This window comes from Pristiophorus japonicus, chromosome 13 (assembly GCF_044704955.1).
Source record: "Pristiophorus japonicus isolate sPriJap1 chromosome 13, sPriJap1.hap1, whole genome shotgun sequence".
Classification (NCBI taxonomy): domain Eukaryota; kingdom Metazoa; phylum Chordata; class Chondrichthyes; family Pristiophoridae; genus Pristiophorus; species Pristiophorus japonicus.
In genome coordinates, this window is record NC_091989.1 from 155,332,851 (window position 1) to 155,349,136 (window position 16,286).

Below are 16,286 nucleotides of genomic sequence, written 5' to 3' on the forward strand. Positions count from 1 at the left end.
ATGAGGGAGATCTGGGTTCTGTCAGACCTAAAAATATTGTACAAGACTCAAGGGAGTCTTGAATTGCCCAAAGACCTAAAGTTTAGTATCAAGGGGAGATCTGAAAGCCCAAGATATGGTACAGTGAATTGATATCGAGAAAATATTGCCGTCCGTCTCCATCTGCAACCAATTCCTACGGTTTGGCCTTTCGCGCAATACTTTTTTTCTTGTGCTCATAACTAAAAAGCAGTTTCCATAAGCAGACTGAGTCTCCCGTGAACCAAGATCGATGTTGTGTGCCCAGGATTAAATGTGGAATTTAGATTTAACAGAGGTGTTCAGATTCAATAGTGTTAAAAATTATGAGGGGCTTTGATCGAGAAAATGTGGAGAAACTGGCAAAAGGAGAACACAGATTTAAAATAACCAGAGTGGAAACAAGGAGAAATTATTTTACGCAGCAAGTTGTTATGATCTTGAAATAACTGCCTGGAAGGGTAGTGGAAGCAGATACAATAGCAACTTTCGAAAGGGATTTGGATATATATTTGAAAATAAAAAATTTACAGGGCAATGTGGAAAGAGCAGGGGAGTGGGAGTAATTGGGTAGCTCTTTCAAAGAGCCAGCAAAAGCACCTTGGGCTGAATGGCCTTCTCCTGTGTTGTATGATTCTATGAATTGACTACTGAAGAGTCAGATGTCTTTACAAATGTAATATTACATAGAAGTTGTAAAACACAACAGGATATTGAGGGCACATTAACTTGAACGCAATATGAAGATATAATCTGCCTACAAGGGTTTAAAATAGAAAATGCTGCAAGTACACAACATCTGTAGAGAGAACAGACAAGTTAATTTTTCTAGCTCTAGCCTTTCTTCAGAATTGAGGTTCAGGTTCATTTCTGACCACTAGATATCCTGTCCTTATGTTAATTAGCAATAGAAAATGAAGTACCTAAACTTTAAATCATCCATACAGGGCTATACTTTACATTAATAAAACTTTTTCTAGCATTGAGGGAAAAGCACCAATTCCTGCGATTGAATTTTCTAGAATCAAACATAGGTAGATACTTACAGATGAGATGTGTGGAACTGGGTACAGCCACAAAGTCAGGCAGATAGAGCCATTTAATTAGGTTGGAGTGAATGGTGATGGGTGATGCCCACCTCCATGGGTAATCTGTGGAGGATTAAAGTAAAAATTCTGTTTATTTCAATAAAAGTAATTTAACAACTGCCAAATGTATAATTAAAGATTTTCAAAGTAATTGGGGCGTGTTTTAGTATTGTTGCCGCCAGGCAGTTGGATAAAATGGGCGAGGGGCGGAAGAGAGTGTCGCTCCATGGTCGGGTGTGAGAGTGCTGCCCTCCCCAGGTGGGGACTTATTTTATATGGAAAAGTCAGTCAATCATGTTATTGACACCAAGGTACCATTTTAAATCATAGATTTGGGACCACACGGGGTCAATGCCAACAGTTTCAAAACGATTTACTTTTATGTGGAATTCTTGCGGGTTAGGAGGTGCAGGAGTGCTCCCGTGCCCCATAAGGAGTTCTTTGGACTTCCAAACCCCTGCCGTGCCTCTCCCGACCAGCATTTGGATCTTCACCCAAATCCCCACCCCAGCATTAACTTCCTGCTAGGGATTGTTCCCATTGCATCCCCAGCGTCCTTGGGCTCCAGATCCAATTTCTGCTCTGGTCTTGCCAGCCCCAACATGACTCCCACCATTCAGTCAGGAGACAGTGCTGGAGTATTAAAATAAGGCCCGGGAGTTAAAATGGGCCAGGCCTCATGCTGAGATCACCGTGGGTGTCTCCCTCCAGCCTGACCCGAGCGAACATCTACCTCATTAGGTCAAAAGCCAGCATGCTGGGACAGCACGATAATGAAACAGCGTGGCAGATTAACTGAAGATAAGAACACCATTATCTGCTTTTGCAGCAATAATACTGCATTACAGCCTGCTGACAAATACAGAGGGGCTAACACAGCAGCTTTACTTTCCATACAGCAACCAGTGATATTTACAAGAAATTAGCATTTTTGGGGTGTTGATATTGTCACAGGACTAAAGGTTCTGCATGATTCATTGCTGTAAGTACAGAGTGGAAGTTTGATTATCCAGACTCTCCCTGTCAAAAGCTCCTGATTATCTGTAAGAATTTTCATGGGAATTGGGGCTCAGTGTTTGCATTATCCAGCTACAGTGTAACTGAGAGGTAGATGTTCATCTTTACCACCTCGGTGCTAAACATCACCTCGGAAAATCAGGCGGAATCATACGTCAGTAATGGAACACACCAGATTTTCCTTCCATTTAAATGAATAGAAGGAAACGTAGGCAGGTTCAGTACCTGGTATCTGATTGCCCCCCTGCAGGATGTTCCTCACTGTGCTCTACGCAGGTGATGCCTGGCAGCCAGTAAAGACAGAACTTTACCCTGGAGGTTTTGAAGTGATTTTTTTCACAAGCTCTGGGTCCTCGAGTCAGTCAGATAAGTAGTAGTTATTTGGATGTCCGGTGCCTGGTGGAATTAACTATTCATGCAGTTCTGATAATTAACTTTGGAGCCAGGAGAACAGCAGAGGTCAGACTGCCAGCATTTTCTTTCAAGAATATATAAATATCAGATTTTAAAAATGGAAAATTGTGCTCCTTAACTGTATGGTGGGAAATTGGCTTCACAATCAAACAGACCAATCAGAAGCTAAAATGTCACTGGGTCAGACTAAGTATGGAGGGACTCTCAATTATGCATCTGATTTCCACATTAGCTGGGGGTTCCCCACCATTATGGCAGATTATCAGGATTCTACTATGATGTGCATTTAATAACATCTTCATTGATTTTCTATGTACCCCTGTAATATAAAGCAGTATTTAGAATTGAGACAAGTTACCAAAGTTTAGTGCCTAGTCCTCATTTGCAGGATTTTAAAAAATCCAGCCAAATCACTTTGGGACAGCCTTTATTCAATCTTGGAAAATATTAAAGTACACTCCATGCTCATGATAGTCTCTTATTAAAACTAAACTTGTCTTGGCAATGTGATGGCCACTTCCATCGACCTTAGCATGTATTTTCACACTACTGGAATTTTGAAAACACCAAAATGAGCTTCGTTTAAAAATAAAGAGGCATGGGTAGTTTGGCTTGCTTTGTCTCTCTGAGCAGCTGTATATAACAGGGCATGCTGGAGAATGTGCATCAACCTCTTTGTTTATGTAGTACAAACAACAAGCAGTGTGTTGCACAGCACAAGACCACTTTTCATCTCTATACAAAAAAACAACATAAGCCTAAAATTAATTGCGAGACCACACCCATTTCGAGTGCCTTATAGAGACAAAGTGCTGAATACCTAGACACAGGGCTGGTGGAATTCCCACGCACAGCAGGTACTGGTACAACAGGAAAAGGGCCTGGAAGAGGCAGTACTTAGGCCAAAGATGAGCAATTGCCTGTCTTTTACGTCTCGTCACGATCACAACCAACCAGCAGCTATGAATTATCACAAGAAAGTTCATCCGCTGCCCAATCACATTGACTGTCATTAGGAGGCAAACCTGCAAAAAAGGGACACAGATAAGAGTAAATTGAGAGCATGAGGGAGAGCACAAAAAGCTGGCACAGGGTATTCTGGAATGGAAAGATATCTAGGGCAAGAGTATGCAAGCTTTTTTTTATCTTTGAGGGCAAGATATAGGTACATATAATGGGGACTTGGAGGCCACATATAAAGTTAAAATCCATATTCTCATTAATTTACAAACATCTCAATTTGCTTATATTAGCAGATGTTGATATGCTCAAGTTCTATAATGTTAATATGCCCATTAGACACCTGATACACAACAATAATGCTGTCTCTAGCAAGATTGAACCCTCCCTTTAGGCTTAGAAGTTTACATTTAGTCACGTTGTGGTGCAATACAGTATATGCACAGTGTGGAGTCTGGTGCTCATCAAAAGTGACAGAGTAAAATATCAAAAAGTGAATTATTAATTACTACAACACAATGTTTATGTGAAGAAAACTGAAATGAATAATGTTAGAATGTCTTGCCTTAAACGAAAACCTAGTGCTGTATTTATGTAACTGTGGTATTTGAGCAACCCCCTTTTATTTATTTATCTAATCAAATCACCTTATGTGCATGTGTTATTTATGTAACCGTTGACCAAAGGAGCACAAATGTATTTATCTGTCTCTGATATGTGAAGAGCACACTATATACTTGTAGATTCAATCTGTAGCATTTCACCTACCTCTAATCCAAACTTGTAAAAGAAGAAATTGGTGAAATACTTTGCACAACTGATGATGCTTTCATCCAGGTGCTGCCGAGTGATTTCTTGGAAGATGGTACGGTTGGTAGGCGGGGACAGCTGGTTATATTTGCGGAAATGCTCTTGGTGTCGGTACACAGTTACCTCAAATACCAGTAACATTAGCAGAAGAAGATGATCCTGGATTAAATGGATAGATGAAATGTATGAGAGTTATTTCAAGGAGCTCAGTGTGCCACTGAGTGGTAAAGAAAATAAAATGATAAAAACCAAAGTTGTTTTCTCACTCTCAGCATGTACATTTATCTTGTATTTCAATACTGGTCATCACTGTTGTGTATAGAAGAACTCCATGATGCTGAGTACTGTGAGCTAAACTTAGTGTGACCTTAGTCTTCTTTATTGTAACTCCAGAGTGCCTAAACAACATGGCAACCAACCTTTTATACTGGCCCTACCCGTGTGTGCAGGTGACCATTAGGATTCCAACAGTCGCTGTGGTGGCTGTGTACGTGCTGGATTACATGATTACGCATTCAATCCATTTGGAGTAAGTGTCCACAACTATTAAAAACATCTTTCCTAGAAAGGGGCCGACAAAATCTACGTGGATCCTGGACCACTGTTTGGAGGGCCATGACCATAGACTCAGTGGAGCCTCCCTTGGTGCATTGCTCAGTTGTGAGCAAGTGTTGCATTGATGCACGCACGACTCCAAGTCCGAGTCAATGCCGGGCCACCAAACAGGCGATTTGGCAATTGCCTTCATCATGACAATGCCTGGGTGGGTACTGTATAGGAAACGTATAAACGTTTCCCTGCTTTTTTTTGGCAAAACCACACGATTACCCCATAAGAGACAATCCGGCTGGATGGACATTTCATCTTTGCGTCGGTGAAATGGCTTAATTTCATCTTGCATTTCCCTGGGAACGGCTGACCAGTTCCTGTTTAGGACGCAACTCTTTACTACTGATAGCACAGGATCCTGGCTGTTCCAGGTCCTGATCTGGCGAGCTGCGACGGTGACCCCTCGCCCTCAAAAGCCTCCATGACCAGTAGCAAGTCTGCGGGCTGCACCATTTCAACCCCAATGGTGGGTAATGGTAGCCGGCTGAGAGCATCGGCACAGCTTTCAGTGCCTGGTCTGTGGCAGGTATCATAGTTATAAGCAGATAATGTTAGTGCCCATCTTTGGATGCAGGACGAAGCATTGGTATTTATATCTTTGTTCTCTGAAAACAGCGAAATGAGTGGTTTGTGGTCAGTTTCAAGCTCAAACCGAAGTCCAAATAGATATGGGTGCATTTTCTTAACCCTATATACACATGCTAACAGCTCTTTCTCGACCATACTATAGGCTCCTTCAGCCTTAAACAGTCCTCTAGACGGGTATGTAACCGGATGGAGGTTGGTACCGATACAATGGCTTGCTGTAACACACAGCCGACCCTGTATGATGAGGTGTCACAAGCTAGTACTAAACGTTTACATGGGCCATAGTGTACAAGTAACTTATTTGAACATAGCAGATTCCTGGCCTTCTCAAAGGCTGTGTCTTGAGATTTTCCCCAAACCCAGTCGTCACCCTTACGTAGCAACACGTGCAAAGGCTCTAACAACGTGCTCAACCCAGGTAGAAAGTTACCGAAACAAGTCCCAGGAACGAACGCAGCTCTGTCACATTGGCCCCAAGTTTCGCCATGATTTGCTCCTGATTTTTTAGGAGCAACTGGTGTAGAACGGAGTATCTTAGAAATCGGAATTCTCGCCATTTAGTTTGCTCCAGTTCTAGTCAGTTAGAACAGTTTCACTTTGGAACAGAATTTTTTTTTCAAAAAGGGGCGTGTCCGGCCACTTACGCCTGTTTTCAAAGTTTTGTCAGTGAAAACTTACTCCAAACTAACTTAGAATGGAGTAAGTGAAGATTTTTGTACGCTCGAAAAAATCTTGTCTACACTTTAGAAAATCAGGCGTAGGTTACAAATCAGGCGTAGGGAATGGGGGGGGGGGGGTTTTAAAGGGAAGTTTACAAACATTAAACACTTCAGTTTTACAAATAAAGAGCCATCAGCAATAATAAATGATAAAAACATCAATAAATCAACCAATAAATCAATCAAAACAAATTAATAAGAAATAATTTTTTTTAAAAAAATCAATAAATAAAACATTTTCTACTTACCGACTGCAGCACCGGGAGCCCTCCAACAGCGTGCTGGGATGCTCCCCCGCCAGTGTGTCTCTGTCAGTGTCTCTATCTCTTTGTCTGTCTGTTTGTGTGTGTCTCTCACTCTCTGTCTGTCAGTGTCTGTGTTTCTGACAGCGAGGGGAGGGGGGAGAAGGCGGAGGGGGGGGAGAAGGCGGAAGGGGGGGGAAGAAGGCGGAGGGGGGGGAGGGGAAGAAGGCGGAGGGGGGGGGGGAAGAAGGCGGAGGGGGGGAAGAAGGCGGGGGGGGGAAGAAGGCGGAGGGGGGGAAGAAGGCGGAGGGGGGGGAAGAAGGCGGAGGGGGGGAAGAAGGCGGAGGGGGGGAAGAAGGCGGAGGGGGGGGAAGAAGGCGGAGGGGGGGGAGAAGGAGGAGGAGGAGGGGGGGAGGAGAAGGGCGGAGGGGGGAGGAGGAGAAGAGGGATGGGGGGAGGAGGAGGAGGAGAAGGGGGGAGGAGGAGAGGGGGGAGGAGGAGAAGGGGGAGGAGGAGAAGGGGGAAGGGGGGAGGAGGAGAAGAGGGAAGGGGGGAGAAGAGGGAAGGGGGGAGGAGGAGAAGAGGGAAGGGGGGAGGAGGAGAAGGGGGAAGGGGGGGAGGAGAAGGGGGAAGGGGGGAGGAGGAGAAGGAGGAGGAGAAGGGGAGGAGAAGAAGGGGGAAAAGGAGAAGGGGGGAGGAGGAGGAGGAGAAGGGGGGGAAGAGGAGAAGGGGGGAGGAGGAGGAGAAGGGGGGGAGGAGGAGGAGAAGGGGGGAGGAGGAGAAGGGGGGAGGAGGAGAAGGGGGGAGGAGGAGAAGGGGAGAGGAGGAGAAGGGGGAGGAGGAGGAGAAGGGGGAGGAGGAGGAGAAGGGGGAGGAGGAGGAGAAGGGGGAGGAGGAGGAGGAGAAGGGGGAGGAGGAGGAGAAGGGGGAGGAGGAGGAGAAGGGGGAGGAGGAGAAGGGGGAAGGGGGGAGGAGGAGGAGAAGGGGAAAGGGGGGGAGGAGGAGGCGAAGGGGAAAGGGGGGGAGGAGGAGAAGGGGGAAAGGGGGAAGGAGCAGAAGGGGAAGGGGAAAGGAGGAAAAGGGGGGAAAGGAGGAAAAGGGGGGGAAGGAGGAAAAGGGGGGAAAGGAGGAAAAGGGGGGAAAGGAGGAAAAGGGGGGGAAAGGAGGAAAAGGGGGGGAAAGGAGGAAAAGGGGGGGGAAAGAGAGAGGGGGGAAAGGAGAGAGGGGGGGGAAAGGAGAGAGGGGGAAAGGAGAGAGGGGGGGAAAGGAGAGAGGGGGGGGAAAGGAGAGAGGGGGGGGAAAGGAGAGAGGGGGGGAAAGGAGAGAGAGGGGGGAAAAGGAGAGAGGGGGGGAAAAGGAGAGAGGGGGGGAAAAGGAGATGGGGAAGGGGGGAAGGAGAAGGGGGAGGGAGGCTGAACGGGCCGGGCCCGAGACTTCGGGCAGGGCCCGTCCCCAGCACCAGATTTACAGGTAGGTGGCGTTGGGTCGGGTCGGGATCGTGGGTCGGGTCGGGGGGAGTGCGGGTCGGGGGGGGTGGTGGGAGGGAGATCGGTTCGGGTCGGGGGGAGGGAGGTCAGGTCAGGTCCAGTCGGGGGGGGTGGGGGGGGAGAAGCGGGAGTCAGGTCGGTGTCGGATCCGGTCCGGGGGGCGGCGGAGAGAAGCGGGAGTCAGGTCAGTGTCGGATCCGGTCCGGGGGCGGTGGGGGGGGGGGGGAGCGGGAGTTGGGTTGGAGCCAGTCCGGGGGGTCGGGTCGGGTCCGTGGGTGGGGGGGGGGGGGGGGGGGGGAAGTGCGGGTCGGGGGGGGGGGGGGTGGTGGAAGGGAGATCGGTTCGGGTCGGGGGGAGGGAGGTCAGGTCGGGTCCAGTCGGGGGGGGCGGGGGGGAGAAGCAGGAGTCAGGTCGGTGTCGGATCCGGTCCGGGGGCGGTGGGGGGGTGGGGAGCGGGAGTTGGGTTGGGTCCAGTCCGGGGGGTCGGGGGGGGGAAGCAGGAGTCGGGTCGGTGTCGGGTCCGGTCCGGAGGCGGGGGGGGGGGGGCGGGAAGCGGGAGTCGAGTCGGGTCGGGAGGAAGCAGGAGCTGGCCGTGGGAGGAGCCTTATTTACGCAGCCCCAGTGAGGCCATTGGGCCAGGGCTAGCGGCTGCGTGCTTCGGCCCCTCCCACACAGTTTTGGGCGCCTGGAGCTACTGCACATGCGCGCCCACTGTAGCACAGGCACTGTTTTCAGCGCAGGGACCTGGCTCCGCCCCCTACAGCTCGTGCTGCGCTGCGCCGAACTGCAAACGACCTGCAGGGAGCTGGAGAATCTGGAAGTTTCTTTTAGGCGCACTTTGTGTCGCGAAAAACGGGCGTCCAGGTTGGGACTGCGCCGTTCTAGGCGCGGCTCGAAACTTGGGCCCATTCTGTGGTCTGGGTGCATTCTTGATGACCTCTGTCTTTGAATCCGTGGGCCTGATGCTGTCTGCTGCAGTCTTTCTCCCCAAAAATTCGACTTCTGGCGCCAGGAAAACACACTTGGAGCATTTCAGCCTGTCCCACTCTGTCTAGGCGACTTAGAACCTCTTCCAGGTTGTGTAGATGGTCGATGGTGTCACGACCAGTGATCAGGATATCGTCTTGAAACAAAACGGTGCGCGGAACAGATTTCAGCAAACTTTCCAGGTTTCTCTGGAAAATGGCTGCAGCCGAGCCCGAAAGGGCACCTGTGATATATAAACAGCCCTTGGTGTGTGTTGATGCACGTCAGTCTTTTCGAAGATTCAGCCAGCTCCTGTGTCATGTAGGCGGAGGTTAGGTCCAACTTGGTGAGCGACATCCCCCCCCACTAATGTTGCGAACAGGTCATCCGCCTTGGGCAGCGGGTACTGGTCCTGTAGTGAGTCTCCGCAGATTCTGACCGTGCCATCGCTTTTCAACACTGGAACAATTGGACACACCCAATCGTTGAACTCGACTGGCCCTATGATTCTTTCGTGTTGGAGTCTGTCCAGTTCAATCTCGACTTTCTCCCTCATCATGTACAGAACCGCCTGAGCCTTCTTGTGATGGACAGGCCATGCATCGGGGCCTAGATGGATCTGTACCTTGGCGCCTGTGAAGTTGCCGATGCCTGGTTCAAACAGCGAGGGAAACTTGCTCAGCACTTGAGCACATGAGGCATCATCCACTGAAGATAGTGCTTTGATGTCGTTCCAATTCCATCTAATCTTTTCTAGCCAGCTTCTGTCAAACAGCGTTAGGCCATTGCCTGGAACAATCCACAATGATGGAGCTGTGCATGACCTATCATACGATACCTTCACTGCCGCACTCCCAATGACTGGTATGAGCTCTTTGGTGTAGATACGTAGCTTTGCATTAATCGGGCTCAGTTTGGGTCTTTGCGCTTTATTGCCCCACAGTTTCTCGAAAGTCTTCTGGCTCATTATTGACTGACTCGCACCCGTGTCCAACTCCACGGATACTGGAACTCCATTTAATTTGACTTTCAGCATTATCGGAGGGCTCTTGGTAATGAAGGTATGTACCCCATACACTTCTTCCTCGGGTTGAGTTGCCTGTGCTGCGTGATCCGCGCCGCATCGAACATCCTCTGCCACGTGGTGTGTTGCAGCATGTTTGCTGGAGATGCCCCATTGTTGCACAGCCTTTGCACAAGTAGTGCTTGAATCGACATTGCTGGGCTCGATGATTACCCCCGCAGCACCAACACGGTGCTAATGGATTCAAATTCACCCCCGATGGCGACTCAGGTCATCACAGGTCTTGCAGCCGCAGATGTATACGCCCTGCCATATGCAGTACAACCTGCTAGCGACGTCATTTTATGCACAGTACTTGCCGGTGAGCTTCGATGTTTAAAAGATATCTGTTGGTGTTATCATCCGTGGCCATGCATGCCTGGGTGATTGCGATGGCCCTACTAAGGTCTAGGGTTTCGGCAGCTAGCAGCTTTCGAAGAATGACCTCATGGCTGATGCCCAGCACGAAAACGTCCTGCAGCATTTCCCCCAACGCAGCTCCAAAATCACAAAGTCCCGCAAGGCATCTCAGGTCGGCGATATAATCCACCACATCCTGGCCCCCGGAGCGATGGTGCATGTAAAAATGATATCTGGCCATGAGGATACTCTCCTTCGGCTTGAGGCGGTCCCGAACCAATGTGCACAACTCTGTATATTCCTTCTCCGTTGATTTTGTCGGTGCGAGCAGATACTTGATGAGGCCGTATATTTTAGGCCCACAGACAGTGAGGAGAACCACCTTGCGCTTGACCACGTTAGTATCTCCTGCCAGCTCGTTGGCCACGAAGTACTGACCGAGACGCTCGACGAAGGCTTCCCAATCATCACCCTCTATGAATCTCTCCAATATTCCAACGGCAGCCATGGTTGTGTGAAGGTTCTTATTCTGTTACTCATCGCCAATTGTTGTGTATAGAAGAACTCCACGAGGCTGAGTACTGTGAGCTAAACTTAGTCTTTATTGCAACTCCAGAGTGCCTGAACAACATGGCAGCCAACCTTTTATACTGGCCCTGCACGTGTGTGCAGGTGACCATTAGGACTCCAACAGTCGCGCCCTCTGGTGGCAAATATTACATAGTTACATACATAACAGTCACATCATTACAAAGCTACCATGTAGCTTGCTGCTGACTCTAGTGGGGTAAAATGGGCTGAATGGCCTCTTCTTATTCCTGGCAATTCTGATGTTCTTATGGCATAAAGGACCTAATGGTTTTAGTACAATCTACAGTGAAATCTGTAAATTACGAACACTTAAGGGACTAACACCAGCTGTTCATTTTTTTTTTTGCAGGTGTCCTTATTTTCAAAATGGTTATTGTATGTATTGACTGCGGGTACAGGGAGAATTGAAACACTGGGACCGGCTGGCTGAGTCCTGAAGAGTGGGCTGCCCTTGATATCAAAGCAGCATTTGACTGAGTATGGCATCAAGGAACCTGAGTAAAACTGAAGTCAATAGGGGTTACAGAGAAAGTGCTCCAGTGGCAGGAGATACAAGGTCATTAACCTTAAATGCTAACTATGTTTCTCTCTCCGCAAATGCTGCCCGACTTGCTGAGTACTTTCAACAATTTCTGTTTTTATTTCAGATTTCCAGCATCCGCAGTACTTTGCTTTTGTACAATGGAAGATGGTTGTGGTTGTTGAAGATCAATCATCTCACCCCCAAGACATCATTGTAGCACCCTGGCCCCAAGAATCTTCAGCTGCTTCATCAATGACCTACCCACCATAAGGTTAGAAGTGTGGCTGTTCACTGATGATTGCACAGTGTTCAGCTCCATTTGCAATTCCTCAGATAACGAAGCAGTTCATGCCCGCATGCATCAAGACCTGGACAACATCCAGGCTTGGGCTGATAAATAACAAGTAACATGCTACACAAGTGCCAGGCAATGAACATCTACAACAAGAGAGAGAGCCTAACCACTTCTCCTTGATATTCAATCATAGTACCATCGTTGAATCCCCAACATCCTGGGAATCACCATTGACGAGAAACTCAATTGGATCAACCAAATAAATTCTATGGTTACTAGAGCAGGCCGGAGATTGGGTAGTCTGCAGTGACTAGCTCACCTCCTGATTCCCCAAGGCCTTTCACATCACCTACAAGGCACAAGTCAGTCGTGTGATGGAATACTCTCCACTTGCCTGAACGAGTGCAACTGCAGCAACACTCAACATGATTGACACCATCGAGGTCAAAGAAGTCCATTGGATCGGTATCTCATCCACTAGCCTAAACATCAATCCTTTCCACCACCAGCGTCCTGTGCCTGCAGTGTGCGTTACCCACAGGATGCACTGCAAGGCTTTTACGGCAGCAAACCCACGCCCTTCACCACCTAGATGGACAAGAGCTGCAGGAGCATGGGAACACCACCACCTCCAAGTTCCGCTCCAAGTCACACACAATCCTGATTTGGATACATAATCTCATTCCTTCATTGTCACTGGGTCAAGATCCTGGAACACTTACCCAGCAGCATTGTGGGAACACCTTCACCATATAGGCTGCAGCAGCTGAAGACCACCAACCACCACCTTCTCAGGGCAACTAGGGAAAGGCAATAAATGCTGGCCTTGCCAGCAATGCCCACATGCCGAGAATTAATGTAAGAAAATGGAAGGGAATATCTGGCGGGGTGTATAATGTGCGGCCAATGTGGTACTGGAGAAAGTTAAAATTACCCCTTATATATTATTTGGGTGTAATATGGACAAGATCAGTAAACTGTGATGCTATCCAGCCCAAATTGGCACAAATCTTTGATGACTCACTTGGATGTATGCAAGAATGGGAAATTCTTTTCTGAATCCAAACCAGTTGGCTGGGTCCACGGGTTCTCTGTACATTGCAGAACGCATGATCTCATCTGGTTTTAGACTTGTCTCATTTGGAGAGTGCTGCACAGAAAAATACTTCAACATATCAATCTACACATACTGCGCACAACATAAACATAGAACACATTCTTGTGCTTGTACTTTTAGAACAACTTTCATGTAACCAAACATTGCCAGAATCTTTAGGAGGTGCAAACAAGGAGAGAGGGAAACATACATGGAAACATAGAAAGTAGGTGCAGGAGTAGGCCATTCGGCCCTTCGAGCCTGCACCACCATTCAATATGATCATGGCTGACCATGCAACTTCAGTACCCCATTTCTGCTTTCTCTCCAAACCCCTTGATCCCTTTAGCTGTAAGGGCCACATCTAACTCCCTTTTGAATATATCTAACAAACTGGCCTCAACAACTTTCTGTGGTAGAGAATTCCACAGGTTCACAATTCTCTGAGTGAAGAAGTTTCTCCTCATCTCGGTCCTAAATGGCTTACCCCTTATCCTTCGACTGTGACCCCTGGTTCTGGACTTCCCCAACATCGGAAACATTCTTCCTGCATCTAACCTGTCCAATCCCGTCAGAATTTTATATGTTTCTATGAGATCCCCTCTCATTCTTCTAAATTCTAGTGAATATAAGCCGAGTCGATCCAGTCTATCTTCATATGTCAGTCCTGCCATCCCGGGAATCAGTCTGGTGAACCTTCGCTGCACTCCCTCAATAGCAAGAATGTCCTTCCTCAGATGAGGAGACCAAAACTGTACACAATATTCAAGGTGTGGCCTCACCAAGGCCCTGTACAACTGCAGTAAGACCTCCCTGCTCCAGTACTCAAATCCTCTCGCTATGAAGGCCAGCATGCCATTTGCTTTCTTTACTGCCTGCTGTACCTACATGCCTACCTTCAATGACTGATGTACCATGACACCCAGGTCTTGTTGCACCTTCCCTTTTACTAATCTGTCACCATTCAGATAATATTCTGCCTTCCTGATTTTGCCAAAGTGGTAATCTCACATTTATCTACATTACTGCATCTGGCATGCATTTGCCCATTCACCTAACCTGTCCAAGTCTCCCTGCAGCCTCCTAGCATCCTCCTCGCAGCTCGCACTGCCACCTAGCTTAGTGTCATCTGCAAACTTGGAGATATTACATTCAATTCCTTCGTCTAAATCATTAATGTATATTGTAAATAGCTGGGGTCCCAGCAATGAACCCTGCGGCACCACACTAGTCACTGCCTGCCATTCTGAAAAGGACCCATTTATTCCTACTCTTTGCTTCCTGTCTGCCAACCAGTTCTCTATCCACGTCAATAATTACTCCCAATACCATGTGCCTTAATTTTGCACACTAATCTCTTGTGTGGGACCTTGTCAAAAGCCTTTTGAAAGTCCAAATACACCACATCCATTGGTTCTCTCTTATCTACTCTACTAGTTACATCCTCAAAAAGTGGTGGAGCTGCTTAAAGTTTTGGGTAAAGAGGCAGATTTTGAGCAGACCTTTGAAAGTGTGAAGAAATGCAGCAAGGCAGAGGGCTAGTGTCAGATAAATCCATACAGACAGTACCTATGTCTGTAATTGGAAGACACAGAACCATGAAGCCATTATTTCATATCTACAATGTGCCACAAATATGTTTTCAACCAGCCTCATTAAGGATCATCAATGGGCGATTCACCTTCAATCCACTATGTTATCTTAAATTCTTTAGTTGAGAATGTAGTTGTGGACTAACACAGCTGGTCCTGTTTCTTGTGCATACCTGTACTTACAAAGATGCAAACTACAGTCTGGGCATTGCTGAGCCTTTCTCTGTGACTCAGGTGAGTATTGCCACAGTGCAGATCAAATGTATAAAATATATTTCCTACCGTTATGCAGTTGCTGGAATACTCTGCTGGATTTACAATCTTCAGTTGATACAGCATTTTACAGACAATGATGATGCAAGCCCACAAAGTAGAAATGCAGGAAGCCATTGGACGGAACTTAGTGTAAGGCATTGCAAATGCCCAGAGGACAATGAAGAGAAAGTTCATGATGGATGGCTGGAAAAAAATTTGGAAAAATAAGGAAAATATAGATTTTATTTCCTGAGGTTATAGAACAATATGCTTGCTGAAGAAACAAACTTTAATAAGCTGCTGAACTGACTTGTCTTTATTTATCAGTGTCACAGAGTGAAGATACTGCAAAACTCTTTGTTTCGAATAGAGGCAAATTTTACCGTGACCAAATTTAAGGTGGAAACATCATATTTATTATCATGATTTCTCAGTGCCATCACACCGATCAGAAGCTTGAAGTATTTTGAAACACAATACTTTGCTTTCACTTTACATATAATAGTATAAAGCGCAACAATTTTGAATTTACAAAAGGCAAGAACAAGGCAAGAAAAAGTTTACTGCTTAGTAAATTAAATCTCAACCTTCCGAAATCTTTAGATTCGATCACATTTCTCAGGGCTTCATACCTCTTTCACTGCCACCCACACACTGAACAGAGCCACGAGTTTCATCACGTGCAATTCAAGGAGCCTCCAAATAATAACCTGGATGCAATTGAAGATTTTGGAGAACTTCAAAAAAAGTACAAGGAGGCGGTCGACCACTAAGCCCCACTTACTGCAAGCAGCTGCAATACAAAGAATTAGAGAGTGACTGGCAGGCTTGCTGATATTGAAAAATGTAAATAAAGCATGGGCAATATTAACAGATTTGTCATCATGTAACGTCTACAAAAACAATCTATTCTCAATTCATAATGTTGCACATTTTAAAAGAACACAAATCATGAACACTATATCTTGCAGCTTACAACATCTAACTTTGAAAGAAAATTTATACCCGTACTAATTTGTACACAGAAATAAGTGCAGACATGTGGGCCCCGATATTTACTCAGAGGGAATTGGGAGGTTGGGGGGGCGGAACCTGGAAATGCCAGGAACACAAATACCCTGCTGAATTTAACGGCAGGTTCTCATTAGCATTTCTTTACTCCGTTCCCTGCTCGGCAACCAGCCAGATTGAGATGCTGTCAGGTAGGAAAGCCAGTGGTAGAAGGCCGCAACCGGGAATATTGGCAACCAGAAAAGATTTGGGCATTGTTGGGGGAGAGAGAGAGGGGGAGAGAGAGAGAGAGAGAGAGAGAGAGAGAGAGAGAGAGAGAGAGAGAGAGAGAGAGAGAGAGAGAGAGAGAGAGAAGAGAAAAAGAGAAAGGGAGAGAGAGAGAAAGGAGAAAAAAAGAGAGATAGAGAAAGAAAGAGAAGGGAGTAGCCAATTTGCACACAGGACAACAGCCCTGCTCTTCTTCGCATAGTGCCATGAGATCTTTTAAGACCACCCGAGAAGGCAGGACCTCCAACAGTGCAGCACTCCCTCAGTACTGCACAGAACTGCCAGCCTAGGTTATGGTTCGCAAGGAGGGGCATG

General features: G+C 47.1%; 1 protein-coding gene across 4 annotated transcripts in view; it reads right to left on the reverse strand.

Moving 5' to 3' along the window:
• Positions 1-16,286, reverse strand: part of piezo1 (piezo type mechanosensitive ion channel component 1 (Er blood group)) — a 416,932-nt gene that overhangs the window by 85,086 nt on the left and 315,560 nt on the right. For all 4 annotated transcript variants that reach the window (XM_070898185.1, XM_070898186.1, XM_070898184.1 and 1 more), the window contains exons 19-24: positions 15,326-15,486; positions 14,721-14,897; positions 12,775-12,900; positions 4,266-4,466; positions 3,358-3,562; positions 1,065-1,169 (exon numbers count right to left, since the gene is read on the reverse strand). In XM_070898185.1, coding sequence (XP_070754286.1) covers positions 1,065-1,169; positions 3,358-3,562; positions 4,266-4,466; positions 12,775-12,900; positions 14,721-14,897; positions 15,326-15,486 — 975 coding nt within the window. The remainder of the gene's footprint in view (positions 1-1,064; positions 1,170-3,357; positions 3,563-4,265; positions 4,467-12,774; positions 12,901-14,720; positions 14,898-15,325; positions 15,487-16,286) is intronic.